At 31.8% G+C, this 26,239-nt stretch overlaps 1 protein-coding gene across 2 annotated transcripts in view; it reads right to left on the reverse strand.

Annotated features, from left to right (window-relative positions):
• Positions 1–21,355, reverse strand: part of LOC118185923 (uncharacterized) — a 115,658-nt gene extending 94,303 nt beyond the window's left edge. The window contains exons 1-2 of one of the 2 annotated variants that reach the window (XM_085809742.1): positions 21,031–21,355; positions 853–975 (exon numbers count right to left, since the gene is read on the reverse strand). In XM_085809742.1, the coding sequence (XP_085665868.1) occupies positions 853–969 (117 nt within the window). In that variant the 5' untranslated portion in view covers positions 970–975; positions 21,031–21,355. The remainder of the gene's footprint in view (positions 1–852; positions 976–21,030) is intronic. The other variant, XM_085809741.1, reaches the window with a different exon arrangement.
• Positions 21,356–26,239: the final 4,884 nt, after the last annotated feature.

A 26,239-nucleotide genomic window follows, 5' to 3' on the forward strand; every position in this document is an offset into this window, starting at 1 on the left:
TTATACTTTAAAAAATTATTTATATCAAAATTTTGTGATTATTTCTCACTGTTGTATTTACCTAGTTTTGCTAATTCTGTAATGCTTTTTTCTAAAAAGTCTTTTCTGTCGCTACGCCTTTTTCTCTTTGAAGGGGGGGAGGTATGCAAGATAAAAAATATGTGAATTAAAATTATAATTTAAACTAACGGTAAAACATTAATTCTCCCTCTCTATTCTAAAAATTGCAATAACTTCTCTGGAGGGCGTCATTTCTAGATCATTCTACGGTCTGCGCAGCTCTGATGACATAACAATTGGGAACTGAAACTACCCTTGTAAACCAAAACTTTTCTCTTTGCGTGCTTCCATCTTTCATAACTACACACTTCAGCTTCTGTCTGTGCTGTGCTTGGACGGAATTTCGCTACGCTGCTTCCTATTGCAAAAATATCAATAATGTAAATGTTCTTGAACAAGCACGAATAGGGTGCCAAGTGATCTGTGGCCACATAATGTCAATAGGAAATAAAAATGGAATTAAAATCGCCTCGACTGCCAAGTTTTATTAATGAAGTCAACACATTAGCTTACGATGCAATCAGAATACTTCCTCTTAAACATAGGATAACAATGCATCAACAGTGCTTTGTCTTTTCCTTGTGCTGCTATTATATCATACATATATCCAACCCTTACTGATAAGTGCTATCATCTGTTACATGTGTGTTGCTTATATCATAACCAGATCTACTTTCCTTATTTTAATAAAAGCATACATATTTGAAAAGTTAAAAATTTCACTGCATAAAAACAAGAGCATTTAGATTTGAGAATTACATCATATGGTGAGAATATTTCTTTAAATCTTACCTCTTCAAATTGATCACGCTTTCTTTTTACACCTTGAGGGGGTTTAAAGAATGAAGTTATCAGGTTTTGTGACATTCTTGTTAGCAATGGATTTTTAGCTTGAATACTGGATAGCATACAGCACTGAAGTAGTAAAATAAAATCATATTATTAGGAAATTTAAAAAAAGGGCATACATAAGAATCTCACACTTTTAAGACATCTTCTAAAATACAAAGTTGAATTAATATTTGAAATACATCTTGTAACTTTCATACAGTAACATTAGTATAAATAAAACGTTAATAAATGGACCCATACAAATGCATACTCGCCAGCCTACAACACTAAAAAATCAAGGGACCTTTTTTTTTAAGAAATCAAGAGGATTTTCTAAACAACAAAATGATTTTTAAATGATAAAAATATATAGAAAGAAAACACATTTTTAATACTGAATTAACTTTAAATAATTAAGACACAATAACACGCCGAATAAATACTAATTCAGAAGTCAAACAACAAAATATATATAACGCTGATTTTTGCTGTTTGACTTCTGAATTAACTTTAAATAGTAACTAATTAATATGTGAAAGAAATTAAAAATGTTAAGAACAGGGACAGATTTTGCTTTCAAATAAAAGAAGCTTCATAATTTTGTTCATAGGCAATTGCCACATAGGCCTGCTTTTGCTAATAAGTTTTTTTGATGTGTCATTACTAATATTGGATTTAAACTTAGTCTGTTTTAGTAATAACATTGAATGTCCTCTCACACTCTTCATTAGAATGGAGAATTTTCAGGACAGCCAACATTATTTTACACAGTTCACTGTACTTTAAAATTCCATCAGCACCTTTCAGTTTTCCAATTAAATTCCGCTGGATGTCAATCCTTGCTGTTTTTATAACTTTATCTGCATTTTCTAATTGTAAACTGCAAAATTGTGACTGCAGATTATCAGTTACAACATCAATATAGTCTTTTAAAATTAAATTAAATAAAACAGAAAAATCGCATAAAAAAAATACATCAGAAAAAGATGAATTTGCTGGAGTAGAAACATCTGCAACTTTAGCATATAAAATAACTTCATCATTGACTGGAAATTTTTGTAGTACAGTCAAAAGTCGTTAATTCGGACACCCATAATCCGGAATGATCTATAATCCGGACCTCAAAGCTACAAACTTTCTGCGCATGCGTCACGTTAACGCATGCGCGTAAGACCTTTACTGCTGCGAATTTGCGTGTGCGCGTGCGCAAAATACGTTTACGAATGCGCGTTTAATGTATAACGGACGGGATAAGCTAAGCTAAAATTATTTAATTATCTATTTCAGTTAATGTTGCAGATTGCGTTGTTCCTTAATCTTCGAATTGGATCCGGATTATTATTTTTTGCAGACTGTTAGAGCAATTTTATAAAAGTAAGCTTGAACTTTCGATTATGTCAAATAGAATTTCCGATATATATTTACTAATATGTAAAGGATATACAAAGCGAAAGTATCTTTCGGAGTCCATTAAACAAAAAGTGGAATTGCTGCAAAAAATGGATAAAGGCATATCCTTTGTTTATCTAAACTTTAACGTTTGTTTATCTAAACTTTGTTTATCTTTAACGCCGCGGCGGCGTGCAATGAATTGGAAGTTGATCTGTCAGCACTATCCTTATCTTAAGGGCAGATGTTTTTATTTTATTTGGCTTATAATTGCTTACTCAATGTAGTATTTCATCTCGATGTACTCCGTCTTCGATATGATTTAAATAAAATGCCTCGTCATTATAATTCGCTTCCGATAGCGAAGAAAGTAACAGAGGTTATTGAAAACGAAAAAATTTCGATTGACAAATTAGTCGGCATTCTCGACATAGCAATTATAGGACTTGAACAGCGGAACTTTGTAACTGAACAAGAAATTATGTCTGTTTATAGAATTAAAGAGAATGTATTATCACATAAAAAACGAAGCAACTTAAACAACTTACATTGAAAGAAATGTTTAATAAAGTAAACAAATAAATATTAAGCTTTTTTTTGTAAATTTTGATACCCTCTAATATCATAATTGTTCTTTATTTCGTAAATTACGGTTTCATACTTTTAATTTTATAATTTCTGCATGCCATTTTACCAGATTTAAACTGATGATCTATAATCCGGAAAATTCGATAATCCGGAATCGCCGAAGTCCCGACGAGTCCGGATTAACGACTTTTGACTGTATATAATCACATACTCACCATAATCACATACAGTTTCTAAATATGGAAATAAAACTTATTTTTGTCTACCTTTGAAAGTTCTTCCAATACTTTTAGTTGCAATCCATATTATCAAATATTCATCGTTCTTCTGATTTTCTAGTTTACCATAAATCACATGATATATAGAGTTAGAAGACCAAAAAAAGGGGGGGTTGGTTTTGTAAACTGATAAAATGTCTTTAAATAGATCACTAACCACTGACTGCAAAACATGAATTAATGGAATTCTGCACTGCAGAACTGTGTTAAGAACATCAAATGCTCACAAAATGGGGCATACAAAAATAGCAAAAAGCTTTGTTAAGGTTTGAAGACAAAAAACATTCGTTTTTCAAAAGGTAAACTTACAGCAATCGGAAAATGTTTCACTTGTAGAGCAATTTTCTTTTTATTCTGAGAGAACTTTGTATGAGCTTTACACTTATACTTTGTAGTATTATTTTGAGAATTGCTAGTTAAATTGCTAACAGGTGCAGAAATTACTTAACTTATTTTTAGCAGTGAAAGAAGTAACTACATCTTCATTTACTTTAGATATTTTATAACTTTCAATGGACCTTTTTATCTTAACTCTAGAAACATTTACTTTTTTCCTTAAAAAGTGCAAGAAGTGGGTTCCATTGGTTAAGGATTCTAGATAAACATTTCTCTGAAGATAACCAGCGTGTACATACATGCTTTAAAATTTTTCCTATTTCAATATTATGCAGCTGCTCCAATCATTTTCAATTTTTCCTTGCTTTTAGAACTCTTTTCAAGATAATAATAAATATCAGCAATGCATTCATCCACATTTATTGGTAAAGAAGCTGCCCTTTTTTCAGCTGCTAAATTTAAGAGTTGTCTGGTGCACCACATAATTTGCAAATCTGAATTTTCTTTCTTTTTTTTTTTTTTTTTTTAAACATGCTTGCAACACCAGTCTTCCAAGCCTACCATTACTGGTGCATTGTCAGCACCAAGTGCTAAGCAATTATCCAGAGGTATTGCATTTTTTAAAAGTGTTAATAATTAGCTGTGTTATATTAAAGCCTGCCAAATCTCCTTTCAAAGTGGGGACAGAAAGTAACCTACATTTTGTTTCTGAAGACTCAGCATTTCGTCACGTACTCACTCGGTCCAGAGTATAAGCAAATTTTATGTGAAGTGCCATAAGTTAAACTGTGAGGTAAAGTAATAATCAGTATGACTTGAAACACAAAATTGGCTATTGCCACTGCAGTTGTTTGCATAGAGATGGAGAGCCGATGATCAGAACAGACGTGAGCACCTGCCATTGGTAAGTGTTGAAAGTCAGTTGCACTTTGTCTGTTCCAGTTAGTGTCATATCTTCAAGTAGATTTGATGAAGTTGTAACACAGTTAATATTTAATTTATTTCTTTAATAATATGAATACTGAAAATAAACATGAAATGATATAAAGTCAAGACCAGTGCCAGAGCTAGCGTGGGAGAATTTTGAGAATCTAATAAAGAATCGAGCAACAAAATTTAGGGCAAAATTTTTAGAACTTACGACAGGCACTGAGGTATGTATGGTACACTGAGACATGTATTGCTGCCACTCACCTTGTATTTCCCACTTTATGTTGCCTTTTCTAATTAATTAACTTGTTACTGAGTTGGCAAAATTAGAAATGGAAAAAAGAGAGAGATTGTAATTCCGTTCATGTTTACGTTGTTTTATAGTTACATGTACATGATGCTAATAAAATTAGTTTATATTGATAGATCTTCAGTCATAATAAAGTGGCATCCAACCACAGGCCAGAGTTTGTATTCTGCATTTGAAGAATTCAGAATTTGAAATTATAAAAGTGTACAGGTACGAATGATTTAAATTACTGCTTACAAGTATACGATATGCTGTTTACGATGATAAAAGTGATTTTTTAAGTTTAAGAAAATATAATCACTTTGATTTCTTCAGTATAAATATAAATTAAGAATTTATTATGAATCATTTTAAGTGTACATATAAATATGGATGCTCTGAAAAGAAAACGAAAGTCATTAAGAGCTTCATTTTTGGCTACTGTGAATAAGTTAAAGCAATATTTGGCAACGAAAGTAGACGTCAAGGATGTCAGGAAGCTGTGTGCATTGAACGCTTAGTTACAAGATAAATTTTTACGTTTAGATGATATTCAGAATAACATTTTGTCATTACTTTTAGAAAATACCGAGGCTGTTGCTGAACAGAGGATTATAGAGATAATTATATTGAGCTTAAAAAATGCTTAAAAAACAATAGAAACGCTATTAAGTAAAGATGCTGGATTTCTTTTTTAGAAAGTTCTGCAGAGCGTGATGTGGTAAAGTTAAAATTATCTAAATTTGAATTAAAAATGTTTACAGGTGATCCTAAAGAATTTTTAACATTTTGGAATATTTTTTCAAAAATACATGACTTAGAGGAACAGATTGCTATAGACAAATTTCAGTATTTATATCAGTCTATGGAGCCTAATTCGAGAGCTGCTAGATTAATATCCAGTTTCTCAATATCAGCTGAGAATTATCCAAAGGCTGTCCAACAGCTGAAATTAAGATTTGACCAGGAGGATCTAGTGCAAATATATGTCCGTGATAACAAAGATCGAGATACGCAAGTGGTACTTAGTCTGAGTTGGGATGTAGTCAGCTACGAACTTTCTTGCAAGTTTCCATCAAATTTAAATTGTACCCAAGACAAACCAGTTACAAAAGGGTACTGTTATTTGTGATTAATAGCATTTACGATCCGACTGGCTTTACTACTCTAGTGTTATTGTTACCAAAGTTACTTTGCAAGAAGCTTGGAGAACAAAAATAGGCTGGAACGAAGTATTGTCTGCAGAGCTTGAACAGAAATATAGACGATGGGAGGGTCCAAGTTAGCTGTATAAAGACGAAGAATCTTGACCACTTTCTGAGGCATCAAAGATTCCGAATGAAGCATTTCTAGAGCAGCGTTAGACAGTTGTGACAAATTTAGTCACAGGAAACGAAGAGAGATTTGGAGATAGATTCCTGAACTTTTCAAGCTATACAAAAATTTTCCGAATGACGGCTTATGTTCTTAGATTCTGCAACAATATTGAGAAAAACTCTCCTAAGTTAGTTTATTCACTTTCATGTGAAGAGATTGAAAAGGCAGAGGAGGAATAAAAATCATGCAGTCATAATGGTCCTCTGAAATACGTGAGAAGTATAAGGATACAATACAGTTTTCCGTAGAAAATGGCATCCTGAAAGTTCAAACAAGACTAATTCTCAGTCAATATCCAAGAACTTTACGTTTCCTACAGTTCTACCAGACCACCCTCTTCTAGAAAGACTGGTTTTGCATATTCATAGATCCTTAATGCATGCTGGGGTATTTGACGTCCTTAACACAGTTAAGAGAAAAATTCTGGATTCCCAAGGGTTGGAGAGTTGCAAGAGCAATTTTACGACAGTGCATAAAATGCAAAAGGCTAACAGCTGGCAAAGTTAATCCATATCCAGCTCATTCACCTCCTGACAGAATACACTGAATTGCAGCCTTTCAAATAACTGGAGTGGATCTGGCCGGTCCGCTTTCCTTACATGGTGGAAGCAAAGCGTGAATAGCTCTATTCACGTGTGCAGTATATCGAACAGTCCACCTAGAACTAGTTTTATCTCTCTCCACCGAAGTGTTTATGCAAACTTTGAGAAGATTCTGGGCAAGAAGAGGAAGAGGTTCTACTCTATACACTGATAATAGTATGAACTTTGTAGGGGTAGCAAATGCTTTGAAAATGGGTAGCAAATGCTTTGCTTTCATGAAAATAAAATGGTTTTTTAGCCCACCTTCCACCCCCATGGTATGGTGGATTTTGGGAAAGGATGGTCTGCAGTATTAAAGAACTCCTCCAAAAGTGTTTCGGCAAAGCTTGCATAACATATGAAGAAATGATGACTTTATGATTGTGTGGCTACAATAAATGGACGGCCACTGACATATTTGTCAGACGATCCCAAGGAGCTGAAACCTCGTACACTAGCTCATTTCATTCAAGATATAAAAGAAAGAGAAACATATGATTTCTATCTGATTGATTCTCAGCATATATTGAAACGGGTGCATTACCTTCATACCTTACAACTGAATTTACGCAAACGATTCTACAAAGAATACCTCGGAGAATTAGTAAAAAGTCCCAAAGTAGCTTCAAGAAGAAAGATGATTTCTCCGGGAGAAATGGTCATAAGTGAATCAATGAACCTGAACCGAATGAACTGGCCTTTGGTTCAGGTAATTGAATTTTTTCCTGGCAAGGACGGTGTGGAACATGTGGCCAAGTTGCAACTAGCCAGTGGTGAAATTATATGACCGCTACAACAAATTTATCCTCTGGAGCTCAGTGCTGGTGATCCCATCAGCGAGGACCACTAAGAAACTGATTCTGTTGAGCTAAACCTGGGCCCTATTGCATCTGATGTTCTCAAGGAAGAAAAGAAATCTCGATACGGCTGTCAATTAATTCCTGCTAAAAGACTGGAATTTGTAAACTGTTAACCCCTTAACTGCCGCGGGCGTATATATACGCCTTGCTCAGCCGATGTGTTAACTGCCCCGGGCGTATATATACGCCCTTACAAAATACTATCAGTTGCTTTCGCTGCTACCCGTTAAACTATTCGCAAACTTTTGGAATGCAACACCAGAATGACCTTGACGAAGTATGTGAAGGAGGATATTATTTCAGAGAAGTGTGGGGAGAAATTGGAGAGAGGGACGTGTCTAAAGTGCTGAAAGTAATGACTGCGTGGTATTGGCTAGTGTTGTTTGAGTAAAACGTTTTTTTTTTTTTTTTTTTTTTTATTCTGTGTCCTCCGTTTTCGTTTACTTTTTGTAGTAGGTTCCAGGAATAAAGAAAGATATAACGGATGTTTCAAACCCATTTATCTTTCTTGAATTATTTTTTGATGAACTGCTCGTGCTTTATATTACTACTGAAACTAACCGTTTTGTAGACGAGTATATGAACCAACAACACCTTGCAAACGAAAAATCAAGAACAATATCGTGGCATTCAACCAATTCAGAACAAATATATGTTTTTATAGGCATACTGATTTCACAAGGTATATAACACTGAAACATGATATTACACTTTACTGGTCTAAAAATGAATTGATCGAAACCCCATTATAGGGACCTTTTTTATTATAAAAACATCATTTTTATTATACTTACATCTTTTTATTATATTTTTACTCAAAATATTAAATTTTGTGCATGCTTTTTTTTTTTTTTTTTTTTTTTTTTTTTTTTCTGTTTATTTTGTGAAACTAAACAATTTTTAGAAAGTAAAACTTGCTCTTATTTTCCCCCTAATAAATCGCATAACTACGCGCGGATATGTGAAAAACCATGGCACTGGAGAATGAATCTTGTGTGTTTTCCGCGGCAGTTAAGGGTTAATAATCTTTACTTTTGCAATGCCACATATAAGATTGTTTGGTTTTGTAATGTAAATCTGTTATAATTTTGTTTATGTTTTGTATTGTTTTAAAGCGTATGTATGCAATACAAAAGGTGGGGATGTTGCCACTCATCTTGCATTTCCCACTTCCTGTTGCCTTTTCTAATTAATTGTTATTGAGCTGGCGGAAAAAGAGATTGGAATTCCATTCATGTTTACATTGTTTTAAAGTTCCACATACATGATGCTAATAAAATTAGTTTATATTGAAAGACCTTCTTCAGTCATAATACATATCATAAATCTTTTAATTAACTGATGGGTTTTCAATTTCTTTGTTTTCTTTAATTGCTTTAATACTTTTGTCTAGTGGGAAAATAAGAAAATGAAGGGAAGATAAACATATTACAGATTTTTGGGACCAAAAGGAGAAAATTCAAATAATCTTCTTTTCACTGTTTCTCCGAAAGATACGTAATTCATCAAAAATTCAAATATTCTGACACAATTACATGGGAAAAAACTTTTAATATGAAAAAATACTTAAAGAAAAAAAGTCAAATGAAATTATTTTTTAAATAATTACAGTACCATTTTTGTTTTTTATAAGAAGTGTTTCGGAAACTGTGCTTTATAGGATTTATTATCTTGTTTATTCTTCCGAATCAAATATTTCTAAATCACCAAAATGTAAAAAAATGTCACTAAAATACAGCAGGAGAAAATAAAAATGTATTTAATATTATTTCTTAAATATGATTTTCTTTCATTATTATTTTTCATGATATTTATCAGTGTTATTATGTTTGTAAAAAAATCGTCAAAATTTCACAAACCTCTGAATAAAAAATTTTGTATACAAACTGATTCTAAAATCCCCAAAATGTTGATTAGTTGCCAAATTTAGCGCCACGAAATAAAAGAACTCAAAAAGGAAAAGTTGTAATACTTTATGAATTCTTCATTCACAAAACACAGGGCCTTGTAACTAAAACTTGAGTATCCACCATTTATATTAAGAAGTAGGAAAGAATTCAAAAGTTACATACATATTACGATACATATCTGTCAACAATACATCGCCCAAAAATATTCCTCTAAAATGTTAATTCATATTCAGAATGGCTATAGTTTTAAAAAAAAAATGTCAGATGAGTAAAATTAAGGACCTTTTGCTGGTTGTGGCCGAAATTAAGGACTTTTAAGCATTTTTAAGGATTGTATGAACCCTGTAATCCTATTATAATCTATAAATCATACAGAGCCTATCATTAAATGAATATCCATATTATTATCTTTAGCCTCATCCATCCGAATTCCACAGCTTTAATTTTCTCAAGTAACTGATCGTTGATATTCTCCACCATATGCTGCTGTATTCTCCGAGAAACTGTGTTATTGTGTGTTATGCATTCATGCAGTTTTTTAAAAAAAATGTTTGTTTTTGTTTCAGTTTTTAACTTCTTGGCAAAAAAAAAAAAAAAAATCATCGGTGTTTGTGAACTATGTGTGGTAATTAGCTTTTAAATGACCCTCTGCTGCCAGAACTGCGATGACGCTAATGAAGATTGCAGAATCAGATGATTAAGTTGCTGATCGAGGAACTTGGACCCCGATTGGACTTTGAATGACTACCTTGCACCTACCACGACGGCCTGCTAATGCAAAGACCTTCCAACATTTAACATCTCACATAGATCATATGCTCTGCATATTTGTGTTTTTCACCTTCGGGTGGTGACATCTAAATTTACATGTCCTTATTTTACTAACAACTGCGAATGGCCATTCTTGATACGGTAATTTAGATCAATCAAGTTAGCTCTTAGAAGTTGATACCGAAAGTAAAGCATAAGCAGAACTGCCACTGCTGAAGTATACACTACGCTGCCAGAACTTACACATTATCTCTCTCTTTAACATTAATTTCTGTTGACGTAAAACCAAACTCTAAATAACAGTCATCGTATTTATAATAGTTTCATTTCTTGACAGTCATGTCACTGGTTGAAAACATATTTTCTTTATCTACACTATTATATTTATTACTGTTCCAAAATCTGTCCATCATCAAATATCTAGATATTTGCAGCTTCTCACTTTTTTTTTGCATGTGCAAGACTAAATGTCTTGGTTCAATTAATAATGAAGCTTTTACGATATTCCGTGCTGCCTTTGTAAAAAGCACGTGGCTGCTCAGGGCAATGTGGTGCACAATTTGGGAATCACTTATCTAACATATATACATATATGATACAAAATATTTATCAAAAATTTTTTAATTACTTTTCCTCACCAGTATTTATAGCTTATTAGTGCTTTTTTATGCTCTTTTAGAGGCCAAATTTCACTACTCTCTTGAACTTCAAAAGAAAAATCCGTACTTTCTGATTATGTGCACCCCTCTCTTAAAAAGTCATCAACCACTAGCAGCTAATTTTTCACTAAGAAGTGAAAGACAATAACCATTTTCAAAAATGGTGGTACATTAAGATTACAAAAATCAGCAGTCAATATACAAAATATAAAATGCAAGAAACAACCATAATAAAAACTCATCCCCCTCCCCATTTTCTTCATGTACATACTTCTTTAGCTTCAAAAAGCATCACAGAATTGCACAAACTCAGCATCATGGCATCATGCACAGCTCTCATTCCATGTACAGATGGAGGACAAAATAATGTGAACATCTGTGAAAAAGTATGACGTATTTCACACCTGCAGTACAGCCGCGCCACCTGCAACAGAAATCTGCCACCTAGTGAGCGTGAAGAGGAAGGTATCAGTCTCTCAACAGCAGTCACCTGTGTTGCATGCTTCTATCGAACTGACTATGAGAAGTTGAAATATCAGACCTGTCAGAGTTCCAAAGAGGAATGATAGTTGGAGTGCGTTTAAGTGGAGCATTGGTTACGGAAACAGCAAACCTTGTGGGGTGTGTGCAAGGAATATGGTATCAGCTATTATATGACAGCATACACAAAAGAATGTAAGACGACGTCTTCAAAGCACAACAGAAGCTGAAAGTCAAAACTGGCTGATAGGGATTGACGGGTCTTGAAGCTCATAGTAGCCCGAAAGCACAAGCAATCGTTATCCAAGATAACATCCAAAATGAGCAGTCATCTCCAAGACCCCATTTCAACAAAAATTGTCAAAAGGGAACTTCATGCTGCGAACATTTATGGCAGAGTGGCAATTCGTAAACCCTTGGTGAAAGCAACTAATGCTTTCAAGCGACGCCAATGGTGCAGAGCTCATAAAGGCTGATCCCCACAGCAGTGGCAACAGGTAATATGTTCAGATGAATCGTCATTCACCCTATTTCAGACGAACGGACGTGTTTATGTCTGCAGAACATCCAAAGAAGCATTTCATCCTGACTGCCTCTTGCCGAATATGAAGCAAGGGGGTGGCTCCATTATGGTATGAGGTGCGATAATTTGACGTGATCTTGGGCCACTTGTTGTTCTGCATAGGATGATCCCATCCAATCACTATCTAAGCATTCTAGGGCATCATATCCATCCTTTTGTCCAGACTATTCCCTAGGGAGCAAACACTTTTTCAAGACGACAACACCCCTATCCATACTACTAGGTGTATTAAAGAATGGTTCGAAGAGCATGACGATGAAATTGAACATCTTGCTTCGCCCCCCTTAGTCTCCGGATTTGAATATTATTGAACATGTATGGGCATATTTGGAGTCCAAATTTTGTTCCTGATTTCCACTGCCATCCGAACTTTCGGAATTAGAGACTGCTCCGCAGGAGGAATGGCTTAATAATCCTTAAATATGGTCCATGACCTTTATGCATCTATCCCATGTCGCATTCAATCTGTACTTCAGTCAAAGGGTGGTCCAACCCTCTATTAATAAACATTTTCCATTATTTCACAGGTGTTCGTATTATTTTGTCCTCCATCTGTATCTAGCAATCTGTTTTTGCTTAAAAAAATATCAGACAACTGCACAAAGTTCGCATCACATATAAACTTTGGTCTTCAAAATTGATCACTTAAGATGCACAACTTCATGAATTGTGAATTTTTGCATTCTCTATTGTTGAACAAAATGTTATATTTCTGAAGAAATGGAATGGGTACTTTTTCATCAGCCAGCAAACTAAGTCACATTGATTTCTTAAGCGAAGAAAATATGTACATGAATGTCTAAGTAAAACACATACTAATTAGAAAAATTACCATCAAATTTTGAAGGTGAAAATCTGCACTCATCTGCTGCATGTTTGGCTGGATTGCAATATAAATACATTTTGGTGAAAAAGTGTGAATTATGAATATTTTTCAAGTTGGTGTCAATAATTAGAAAGAATCAAAAAATATTTTATGGGCAAACTGTGACAAAATTTAATGAAAAAACATTATCTTCTGTGGCTGATGTTAAATGGCACAGAATCATTTGATACATTAAATTACAACAAAGATTGTGATGTGTTTGTAAAGGACCTTTCTAGTACACATGGAGAAAAACAATGGAAAATCCTGCACGAAGCCAATTTAGTCGCCAGACATAAAACCCAATATGAAGTACCAGTCATCAAATTTAAATGTACTACTACAAGTATAGCTTTAACCATTCACCCACTAACAGACCTACAGGAATAGCTGCATGGCTTATGCAAATCTGGATACTCCACCATAAAAGCAGTTTTATCATTATATAAACAGCTCCTAAATGCTTTGCTGTAATTTATTAACCAACCAGTAGCATCAGTAAGTACACTGTTGATTGTAATAAGTATTTTACATGACAAAAATATAGAGAAAAAATTAATATCAATAACTAGGTCTAAACCACTAAATTTTATATGCAGAAATACTTTTTACAGTCATAAGAATTCAAACAATGCAGTCACTAGACAATAATTCTGAAGATATATACTGAACTCTAAAACAGCAACCCACAATTAAAGACAGTTTGGGTTTACCCACTAATGACTAAAGTAACTAACCTAGCTAAAACCTAGTTTATAATCCAACACATGGGATAGCTGCATGGGTAGTTTTGAAGTTTTCCTCGTGTGCAAGGCAAATAAGAGCAAAATTTCACTAAGACTTCAACAAAAGTATCCTTTGCATTAGACAAATTGACCCTGCTTTGCTTTTTTAGCAGAGCCGCGCAAAGATCAGCTTTTTGGGGGAACAGAAAATTAAAATAACAGCTGTTAACCCCTTAACTGCTGCGGGCGTATATATACGCCTTGCTCAGCCGATGCGTTAACTGCCCCAGATGTGCAGCCGATGCGTTAACTTTGCGAATAATTTTAAGTGTAGCAGCGCAAAGCAAATGATAGCAGTTTGGAAGGACGTATATATACGCCTGGGGCAGTTAACGCATCGGCTGAGCAAGGCGTATATATACGCCCGCGGCAGTTAAGGGGTTAACACCATGCATGATGTTTATAAAAATATAAATTCTGTAGTTTAAAACTGTGTCATCAAATCTAATTATTATTCAACATAGCAATTATACGATCTATAAGTTACTGCACAAATGTAAATTGCATTGTCTCATTGAGCAAAATTTAGCATGATCAGGGTTTAATTTTTAAAATTAGAAGTGCCAGAGCCTTATAGAATACCATCAGCAAAGAGGAACAAAAGTAAATAAATAAACAAAATGACTATTAAAATCTCATTAATAATTAAAAAATTAAATAATTAATTATTACCAAATTAATTACTATTTAAGCAATACAGTCAAAAGACTTTAATCCAGATGTCTATAATCCGGACCTCAAAGCTAAAAACTTTCTGTGCATGATACCTTTACGCATGCGCATATGCATTTACGCATGCACATAAAACATTTACGCATCCGTGTTTAATGTATAACGAACGGTATAAGCTAAGCTAAAATTATCTATTTCAGTTAATGTTGCAGATTGCGTTGTTCCTTAATCTTCTAATTGGATCCGGCTTATTATTTTTTGCAGACTGTTAGAGGAATTTTATAAAAGTAAGCTTGAACTTTCAATTATGTCAAAAAGAATTTCCGATTCTGGAGCTGCCAAAGGATCTACAAAGCGAAAGCATATTTCGATGTCCATCAAACAAAAAGTGGAATTGCTGCAAAAAATGGATAAAGGCATATCCTTTGTTTCTCTAACCATTCCAAAATCTGTTTATTAATTTCGCGCTGCTCTGCGGGGGAAGGGATACATCACGGCGTGCAATGAACTGGAAGATGATCTGTCAGCACTATCCTTATCTTCAGGGCAGATGTTTTATTTTATTTGGCTTATAATTTCTTGCTAAATGTAGTATTTCATCTTGATGTACTCTGTGTTTGATATGATTTACATCAAATTCCTCGTCATTATAAATATCACGAATACACATCAGATAGTTTTCTGGTTGCAATTTTCTAATTTCGACTATGCGTAATGTATGCGCGCATTGAAAGAAATGTTTGATGAAGTAAACAAATAAATACTAAGCTTTTTTTTTTTTGCAAATTTTGATACCCTTTAGATCATAATTGATCTTTATTTCAAAAATTACAGTTTCATATTTTTAATTTTATAATTTCTGCATACCATCTTACCAGATTTAAATTGATGATCTATAATCCAGAAAAACCAATAATCCGGAATCGCCGAAGTCCCAACGAGTCCGGATTAAAGACTTTTGACTGCAGTAATAATTAATATTTGTTTATTATTATTTAATTAAATAAAATTACTTAATATTATTAAAATAGTTAAATAATTAAAATTAAATATTTATTATTTAATTATTATTATTTAATTAAATAAAATTACTTAATATTATTAAAATAGTTAAATAATTAAAATTAAATAATAATTTAGAGATAAATTATAATTTAATAACCGATTTTTAATACAATTTTATTGCAAAAAATAAAATTTTCGAGATCAAATTTCTACCAAAATTGTTGTTCAGTTACACAAAAGAAGCGCCAGAAGGGCTCTGGTGCGCTCCAGCTAATATTATGATGTATCCCCAAAAACTAAGAAGTACCAGAGCCGGGCTCCGGCGCAATTTAAGCTCTGAGCATGATGTATGTTTGATACACTGATGATATATAGGAATTCCAATAAATCTTTACATGTGTGTAACATTTCTTCATTTAACTCACCAAAACATTAAATTTTCAACACAATATTTCAACTATCACAAATAGCAGTGATGTAAATTCCATCCTTTACAATATGTCTTTTTACAGTATAAACAATTAATTAGATTATTTTGAAATTAGAACACAGAAAGTAAAGTAGTCTTGTACAGTATTTCATACTAGTGATCAGTATTCTTGAGACCATAAGCACCAAATCTGAATATCACCTTTCTAAGACGAAAATTATGTATAATGGTTAGTGAATGTCTTAGAGAGTTTATTATGTAAATTTAGCAAGAATTATGCAAAACTGGGTAGGGAAAAAAGACAAAGCTGAAATAAATTTTGGTAAGAACTTTACTTCTACATCATAAGATAAAGAATAGGCTAATATATAAAATTTCAACTCTGAAATTATCAGCTTTATGTTTTTACATTTTAATATGCTGTATAAATTTATTAACTGAGCAATTAAATAAAAATCCAATTAAAATAAAAAATATTAAGAAGATAGACAAGTTTCTAACAGTTCAAAAATTTTTTAAATTAATAATTACTTCAAATTTTAAACATAGAAATAATACAAGATGTCAAAAATTGGAATGAAACTTATTCCTATAAGTAAATATTGGATTCAAAAACGAATAAATAGCTTATAACTTTCAGTAAGCTACAGTTACAAGTTACAATATAGGAATATCTCAATCATTGCTTATGAAAAAATCAAATCTCTCTAAAAAATTAGACAATAATGCTTTTATAACGATTAGAGATGAAAACATTATTCAAATAGCCCTTTTAATTGGGGGGTGCTTATCTTTCACTAATTTCTTAACACTCAAGTCAATAAATATATATATTTTGGGCTAATCTTTGGATTATGGTAACAGGTAGTTTGGCGACATTTTGGTAAGGCAATAAAGGTTACTAGCTAGGACTTTAGCAGTGTACATGGATAAAGCCAAGAGTGTGGGCAATGATATTTTTGTGCAATTCTGGGATGTTTTTTTAAATGAAAATAGGTCGACGTGTACATGGATGATACCATGTATGTGCAATTCTTAAAAACGCGGCAAGCAGTGGGCGATTCTGCACTTTCTCCCAATTTTGCGCCTAATCTTCGTCATGATTAAGCACTTTTGTTCCATAAAAGTTCTAGCATAAGCGTAATTCAGCTAGCAGATTGTTGGAAAAAAATGTTGAGTAAAAAAAAAAAAAACATGCCTTTACTTCGTGAAAACAAAATGGCGTCCAAAACAAAACTAGCAGATTGATGTAGCAGGGTTGGTCGCCAAATTTTCACCGAAAAATGGCCAAGTTACCATAATCCAAAGATTAACCATATTTCGTATAGAAATAGAACAGAAATCAAGCACTAATTGATAAAATAAGGATATCCAGTTCAAACTAAATAAAATATCTGAGTGTTTCATAAATTTATATCTGCACTAAGAAACTTGCTTGAAATGATTAGCAAATACAGTTATTTTTTTGGGTGAAGTGCAGAATCGCCCACATATTTGGCGCGTTTTTTTCGATGCTTTTTACAAGAGTAAGAAGAACTGGATTTTTGTCAACTTCCTTTGACTTTTTAAATGAAAATAGATCGATGTTTAAATGGACAAAGTCAAGGAAGAGAGTGCACAATGCTGAGTTTGTGCAATTCTCTGATTTTTTTTTAAGTGAAAATAGGTCAATGTATACATGAATACCAGGTTTGTGCAATTCTTAAAAACCCGCCAAGCAGTGGGTGATTCTGCACTTTCTCCATTTTTTTAATATAGGATTTATTTACTGATAAACTCCTCATGGAAAATTTTTATCCAATGCAGTTTCCCCATGAAGGCTAAAGTATCCAAATAAAACAACTCAGATTTTAAACAAACTATACAATATTCTGAATGATTTCATTTCTACCAAGTATTAGCTCTACTGCGGAATTTGAATGGATTTTGGTATAGCACATTAAAACTAGAAGTCACTACAGAAAAAAAAAAATCTGGCAGATATGATTCTGATCAAAGAAAATACATTATAACTCCTTCTTCTACAAAATATCTATTTACAAAAAAATGCTCATGCTGAAATTAAAAAAAAAAAAAAAAAAAAAGATTCAATAATTGAAAAAAACCAATAAAATTACGTTTCTGCTGTCCTTTTAAAATGCAGACTAACTGATTACATCCTTAATGACACTCTTTAAGTCTATTTCATTATTCTAGTTGATTTTTAGTGGACAGTATAGTACATTTTAATGCTGGATACAGTTTCATACAATACAAAATGACTAACTTTCCATGACTTTACCCAGTGAAGTTTGATTTCTCTCTTGAACTCTTAAAAATTTGTATTGCTTGCAATCTCTGAAGATTATATGTTAAAAAAAACTGTAAAAATCCAAACCAATTTTGACATTTATTTCATCTTGCTAAGAAATAAAAGATATAAAATTCTGAACTATTTCTCGCTTAATAAGAAATTCTTTCTCATTACATTTCCTTACTTTATGATTTACTTAAAAAAAAAAAAAAAAAAAATGCACGTGCCTAAGCGTCAGAAGTTTTGCTACTTGGCATATATTAACTTTTAATTTAAGATATTTCGCTTTCTTACTTTCTTTAATAAAGTAAATATCATCTTAATGAATGTAAGCTTATGAAAATACAGACTAAATTATGTAATTATACAAACTAAATTAATAAATGCTGTTTAAATACTGGTCTTCATGATGGATCTAAAATCCTGTGCCACTCAGAGGATTAACTTAAGAAAACTCTGTACTTGGAGTTATCACAAAATAAAACTAAAATATTTTAATTGTTTATTCGAAGACATTTATATGGTTGTTAAACATTTAATTATACGGCATTGCCCATCATAGCTGAATATGGCACAGGTAACCAATGTGGGCAAAACTTGTCATTTCTGAATATGAAGTTCATGTTCTCAAGTTCATAATGGTAAAACTAGATATTACAGGCCAGTTTGGCCCATTTTCGAAAAATCGCTAACTTATCGCCATATTAGATGGTTGCAATTTCGAACGAATACTGTAAACATGCAAAGAATTCATATATAAAACAGAAGATCAAGGGAAAAAACGAAAAAGTATTAGAAAGTTAATAACGGTTAGAGTAGACTGAAGGGTACCCCTTGTATTATCGCGATGTTGTTGTTTCATTTATCACCAAACTGTTGTTTTGTTTATCGCCAAGTTGTTTTATTTATGGTAACCTGAGTAGTTGAATGTTATGGAAACCCTATTATGACATAATCCGTTGTATGATTGTGGTAAATTTTGAATTATGGGATGTTTTGCAATGGCTTGCAGTTTGTGTTGTTTAGGAAGTATATTGCTTGTTTTGTTATTTAGACAATGGCATGGCTGAATGCAGTAAGATTAATTTGAAGTTTCTGTATGATTTTAACGAAAGGGAAAAAGAGCATTAATGCACTGGTGTGTAAATGAAGGTTTACTTAGAGGCCATTTTCCGAACAGTTCGGAACTACGGAGGCTATTGTCAATAAATGGATTCGAGTTCAGATAATTTTAGGAAGTTTGGAATGCTGTTAAGGAATTTTGTGTGTCACAGACTGAAGACAAAGGAATTTCTAAATAAGGTACGTGGATATTTGCTTCGTGTAGTGCTTAGATGCATAAGAGGTTTTTCGATTTTTATTTTATTGTTTTGTTTAAAATGTAGTTTACTGAGATTATGTATTTTGTGTTTGCCTCTACTATAGAATTGGGTGCTCCTTTGACTTATTAAATGAAAATATATCTATGTGTACAAAGTCAAAGGACTGCGCAATGCCAAGTTTGTGCAATTCTCTAATGTTTTTTTTTAAGTGAAAATAGGTTGACATGTACAAAGTTAAGGGAATGTGCAATGCCTAGTTTGTACAATTCTGTTTTTTTTTTTTTTTTTTTTTTTTTTTTTTTGTAAGTGAAAATAAGTCAATGTGTACATGGATACTGAGTTTGTGCAGTTCAATTTTTTGCACTGAAATTCCTGCTACACAAAGCCAAAATAACAAGTGAAATAATTGCAAACTCGATATCCATGTACCATCAAAAATCGCCAATTTTTGCCAAGGGATACTCGTAAATATACAACTATGTATTTTATGAGATCAACAATATTAAGAATTTTCATAACACCATATACCATCTTTAAGACAGTAGCAAAAGGGTGCAAAATGTTTTATCACAAAATTTAAGAAACTGTAATAAGCAATAAATAATAGGACAATATTGATTCATATGAGCTAAAACTTTAATAAATTGCTTTAAGCGAAAGATAAACAAAATGAAGATAAAATCCAAAATTTTGACCAACTGAAACATCTGCCATATTATAGTACAAAAACAAAAAGTGGTTAAACAGTTTTAACTATGTAATTTTTATTTTTACAATAATTTTTTATTTTTAATAAACAGTACAGAACCACATTTGTTTATACCTAACTCGCACTATTCACGCGAAATGACGAATACTGATACTTGCTCGTGTCAGTGCGAATATTATCGCTCTCTTACCAGAACCTCAAATACCTTGGTTAAGAGAAACAACGCATGTAAAACCACAAATAGTGAAATGACGAATATTCAAGTTCCAAGTATGAATGTTCAAAGAGGCCCTTTAAATAATATAAACTGTAAACATAAACCCTAACAATTTTCATGACTAGTCCATAATCTCCAGTCTAGCCCAATTGGGGTAGGCTGTGATTTCTTTGTATATTCCTGTTAATTACAAAAATCTTTTTTTGCTCGTTTGAGTTTCCTAAGGCAATTACCACTTTTCTCATTTATCATCAGTTTTTTTTCTTTTTGCCTTGAAGATCCATGACTAACATAAAATTATCTAGCATAAAGAATGCCACCGCTAAAAATGTGCTACCCAGGTCAGACTGCTTCCCCACACCTACTAGCAATGTCAACAGAACAAGTTACATCATTGAAATCATAACATAAAAAAAAAACTCAAAACTATCTAAAATATTTTAAAGCATATAATAGACAAATTATACCAAAAAAAAAAAAAAAACATATAATCTCAATAGTTACATATTGAGAAAATGGAAAATTTAAATTTTGTACTTTCACTAACTTTAGGGAAACTAAACTGATTTTAGATAAGGATCTAAAGGAAAGTTATTTCGAAAGGATTTGACATAATTTTTTTTCCCATCATTAATACTGTCAAATTATTTGAAAACGAATACAACTTTTCTCCAAAATTAATGTCATGTTAAAGTTCACCAAAAATGGTGTAATCCTCTTACACATTAATTTCATTTTATTAAATTGGACAACCGGTATAATTTTTTTTATTACTTCTTAAACAATTACAGCCAATGATTAAAGAAATACCTCAAAATTTGACCAAGAAACGGGTGAAGCAAGAAACCATAAATCACTCAGTACCACAAATTTTAGCGCGAAAATCAGTGTTGCCAGATATTCTAGCCATGTTTCCAGCCGGAAGTGTTATACGTCATCACCAGAAGTGCACCTAAGTCATCACTACAGAGCAAGGTTAATATCAAGGAGGTTAAATTATCTGTAGGTAATTAAATTCCAAATTAATAATTCTGCTGTGTGTGATTAATTCAAAACCAGGATCAACACACAGGACAATGACGGTTCTGTAGGAGGCGGACAAGAACGCTCTTCTCATAAAAGGAAGATGCCATTTGTTTGCCACACCATAACTGAACATGTGGAAGAGGAAACCAAAAGTCTATTGTTTATGTACGCACTAATGTACACTAATCGAATCACGAATGTCGCTGCCTACACATCTAACTATTTAACAACGTATCTAAATGCCACATCTAAATTTCTGCAAGCGGTGGTTCAGCTATAATTCTATGATCAAATACTCAATCTAGTTTTAAAAGGATTTATTAAAATACTAAAATTAATCTAATCTAGAATCGAATCTAATGTTACATATCAGGAGCATCGTTCTAGCTGCGTCATAACACGGGCGGCTAAAACCCGCCGGGAACTGGAGAAATTCAACCAATCAGAGACAATCGTTGCGCCAGGAACTTTTGGCGTCATTTTCCGATCGCCAAACGCAATTTTTGTGCAAAACTGGTATACAAGAAAGTAGTTGTTAATATTATGGTAACTTGTTCGTATTTCTTGGGTAGAAGTAGTTCATTTGATTTGGTTATTTTGTATTGCCCTGATATGATTTAATATTTAATTTACTGTAGAAGCGATAAGTGAAGTATGTAAATCTCAATTTCGAAAACAAATACAACTTTATATGCCACTCAATTGGCTAACTCGATACCCAATAACTTTTCTTTACTTTTAAATAAAGGGTGAAAATAATAATTGATAAAAATTACTTACTGTGAAATTTCTGGGCTCTTTGTGTATTTGAAAATGCTTGTTGATATCTAGGTTCATATTATTTCATGTACTCTAAACATCATGAAATTCAATAAAGAAAAATATTTTAAGAATGTGTCTTTTTTTTTTTTTTTTTTTAACTACTTTTAAAACTTTTAGAAATTTCTCTTTTGTATATTTTTCCCTAGGCAAAAATCACATTAACAAAAGCTCCTACTGAAATATAGAAAATACAATGATTATTCAGAGAATCTGTATATTAAAATGCTGATGTGGGATAACTCATAAAATAACCCAGGTAACCCAGTAACTCCCAAAAGAAAAAAAAAATAATTGAAAAAATTAACATGAAACTTATTTATGCATTATTCTCCATCGAAATAATTCTGTTTCATTTCATTGTGTTATGTAAAAATAAAGATGTAATTCTTATTCATGATGAATCTGTGGGGTATTTTACACTTTATATTACACCGTATGTGTTACTATGTACATTATTTTCTTTCATTGCCAAGATTTTTCTGAATAATATGCAGTAATTTATCACCTTCATTAGTCTCCAGGGTTTGTAATTATATTTTAGGAAATCACAGTCTTTAAGCTGCAATTTTAATTCCACTTGCTTATGATTTCAGATGTCATGTATTAATCCCTACCAGAAATTCTGTATAAGTTTTCTTGAAATACAAAGCATTTTCTTTTTCTGTACAAATAAAATATTCCAACAACAGATATCACCATTGGATGCCTCTAATTTTTATTTTGTAAAGAGCAACAAATTGTATATTGTAGTCTACACATCTGCTGCCTATGTTCCTATAATTTGCTATCATTTCTGATTGTGGAATTGTGGTGAATTTTCACAATTCTGTATTATGCATATTAGAGCACGCATAAAAATATTTCAATTGGTAAGAGATTGTATAAGTGTTTTCTTTCTTTTTTAAAAAAAAGTTCTGTATCAATGGTAGTAATTTATTTAATTCGTTATTGCAAAGCAGGAAAACAGTATCTTCTTAAGGGTAGAAGACTTTCATGAAGTATATGTTTAAAAGAATATGACTTCTATTCATGCGGCACAAGAGAAATATCCCATGCAGCTAGCCTGTCCACCAGTGTTCAAACTATTAGTGCTTCTTAGTCTTATCCACTCGACTGCTGATGAATACTAATTATGGAAGATAGTAATAATTTTTCTCAGTGTGAAAATTTTGTGACCATTTTATAGAAAGTTTCTCACTGTAGTCTGCTCCAGAATCTTTGGATGAAGTTATCATTACATGATAGTATATCATAATTTATTCTTTATATTGAAACTGATTGGGGAACTTCTTTTTTTTTTTTTTTTTTTTTTTTTTTTTTTTTTTTCATCTGGAATAATTGTTCTTAGTAGCAGAATAACTGCACACAAAGGACTCTGTTTATAATTGTTATTCTCCAAGCAGATTTAATAAATTAACATCATTCAGTTTATTATACCAGTGTTGTATAAGAGTCAAAAACGGCTTTAAGACAAATGGGTGGTATCTGAGTATAAGTGTGCATTTAGTTACAATAATTAGTAATAATCATTTACTGTTTTACAATGGTTTACATTAATGTTATGTTTTCCTAATATCTAACATGTTAAATAACAATTCTATTTTGCTTGATTTAAGGTTGGTTCCTAGGGACCAATGCTATATTTAATATGTTAAGAAATGACTGATGAAGTGTTAAATTGATAAAAACAACTTACTTATACATAGAAAACAAACACTTGAAATTTTGAACTTCAAGTTATATTTTGTGATTATCCATATGATCCATGCACAAAAAAATATTTTAAAATATAGTATTAAAAAAGAAAATTTAGAGTTTAAAAATTTATTAAAAAATATTCATATTAGGCTACATAATCTGATATTTTGAGCAATATATATTAAATTGTAATTTATCAACCTAGATAAAATTTTGATTAAAATATCTAGTGGTGAGCTATTAAAATATTAACAAAGAGCACACACTTTATTTTATAAAATTCAAAATACCAAATTATGTTTAATTTTTAAATGTTTTAATTTTTACAAAAACAGAAAACAAATAGTAACTGTGCATGAAAAAAAATTTAAATAGGAAATATCATGGAAATTACATAAAATAGCAAATAAATTTCATGATGTGCACAATTTGTGCCAGAAGTTGCCCCTCACTTTTCTTCTCACATCAGTTGATCATTTGTAAGGTTTTAAGAACCAGCAGAGATTTTTCAAAAATTTTCTATTCTGCTAAAGGTTTCCCCATTTAGCATTGTCTTTAAATCTAAAACTTCATGTGAGTCAAAGAAGGTCTTATTGTGGAAACACTTTTCGTTAAGCTTAAAGCCTGATTAGCTTCACCTCTATTAATACTAATAGTCTTTATAATAACTATACCTTCCTTTACACTATTAGGAATTCCATTATGCAGTTTTCATGTTAAAACCATCTCGATGGAAATCCTAAAATAATTTATTTATATTTCATGTTTTAATGTAAAATTTAACGTATGTTAAAGTAAGGTTACAACATGCAAGACGTTTTTCCCTGGAATAAGTAATAAGCAAACAAAAAGAACAAAGGACAAATTGAGCAAAGGACGTGTGCAAACTTCGTACATCTCATCACTGAAGATATCATAATGGACTTTTTGTACCCCATTTAATGTTGAAAACGCCTAATATTACTGATACTAAGAATAGGCTAAATAGATTTCACTTGTATATATATCAAAGCTGTATTTGCAGACATCTTTAGAAATTTCAAGACACTTTCAACTCAGACTAATTGCCAAGCAGGCTCATTTCCATTGTAGAACTGATGGTAATGAAAAAGCTGATTTCCTCACACAGAAAAAAACAAATTTACTGAGTGCATTAGATTTCACTTTCTAAAGCTTTTGACGAATTTAATTTGTAAATTTTTCATGCAGAGTCATTTCGAGCATGTAATCGAAGAACTTGGAATGCTGTTCGAACAAATCCACCTGTGGTCCCAGGTTCTCAAAAATATATAGTTGTCACAAAATTTGTCAGGTCATGAATTTCAAGATTAAAATAAATCAAGAAGGCTTAGAATGATGTAGAATTTGTATAATTCTTATTAATTTTGAGTGTTATCCGATATCTGTTCTTCAAAAGGCCAGGAATAAAAACCTTTTTTCATTTTTATTGAAGAAGAGGGACCTACGTCAGTTATTTCTTAAAACTGACACAAGATTTTATGTTAAGCTGCTATTTTTGCCTTATTTTAATTTTATATGTTTTTGTCAGTTAAGTATGACATACTTTTATCTGCTCTTGAATGTCAGAAACATTAATTTTTCTAAACCATGGGTTGTATCAAAATAAAGTACTTTGGAAGTAGATTTAAGCAAAATAAGTATGTTTCAGAGAAGACTCATACGTATTACAGAAATATAAATTCTAATTGTATTGGAAGCCTATAACTTTAAAATACATAATTACAAATGTTTGATATGTACATATTTGGTTATATGGTACCTGTCCCCATACTGCTTGATAAGAGTACTCTAGCTGATGTATTTTGTGTAATATCTACATGACACATATATTTCACTGGCATGTCGGTTTCCGCAGCCACAGTAATCTTGTTTGCAGATCAGACTTAATATTGGGTACAAATACTTTGTTTTTCATTTACCATTTTATACAGGTCATCAGACCAGATAAAAGGTGTCCAAATATATAGTTAGGATATAAACCTAACTATCAGTGTTCAGCAGTCTTACCATTCATGGGCTCTTTTTCAGATGATTATCAACTGCATTATATTACATTATAAAGATCTTCCCATTTTACACTCCTCATGTTATGCTAATGACAATTTTTCTAAAAATCTATTTGTTACATGCATTAATCCTTCTTTTGAAATTGGGAAAGAATTCCAGATTTTATTAGATAAACAAAACAATTTAATAAAATTTCATATTAACCTTTTCAAAAATACAATACATTTGAGATTTTTACTATCAATTTATTCAACATGCTACATTTCTTAAAAATCAAATATCACACAAAAACGTAATGCATTTTAGAAAAAGTTCAATCAAATTATTTATTATTATTTAGGAATCTTCTAATATATATATATATATATTCTGCATGTGGCTTTGTTGGCTAAATTTGAGTACCTAATTAAATACTTATCTATATATATATATATATATATATAAA

The sequence above is a fragment of the Stegodyphus dumicola genome, chromosome X2, assembly GCF_044657685.1.
Source record: "Stegodyphus dumicola isolate Sdum_Otavi_A_Nest chromosome X2, ASM4465768v1".
NCBI lineage: Eukaryota > Metazoa > Arthropoda > Arachnida > Araneae > Eresidae > Stegodyphus > Stegodyphus dumicola.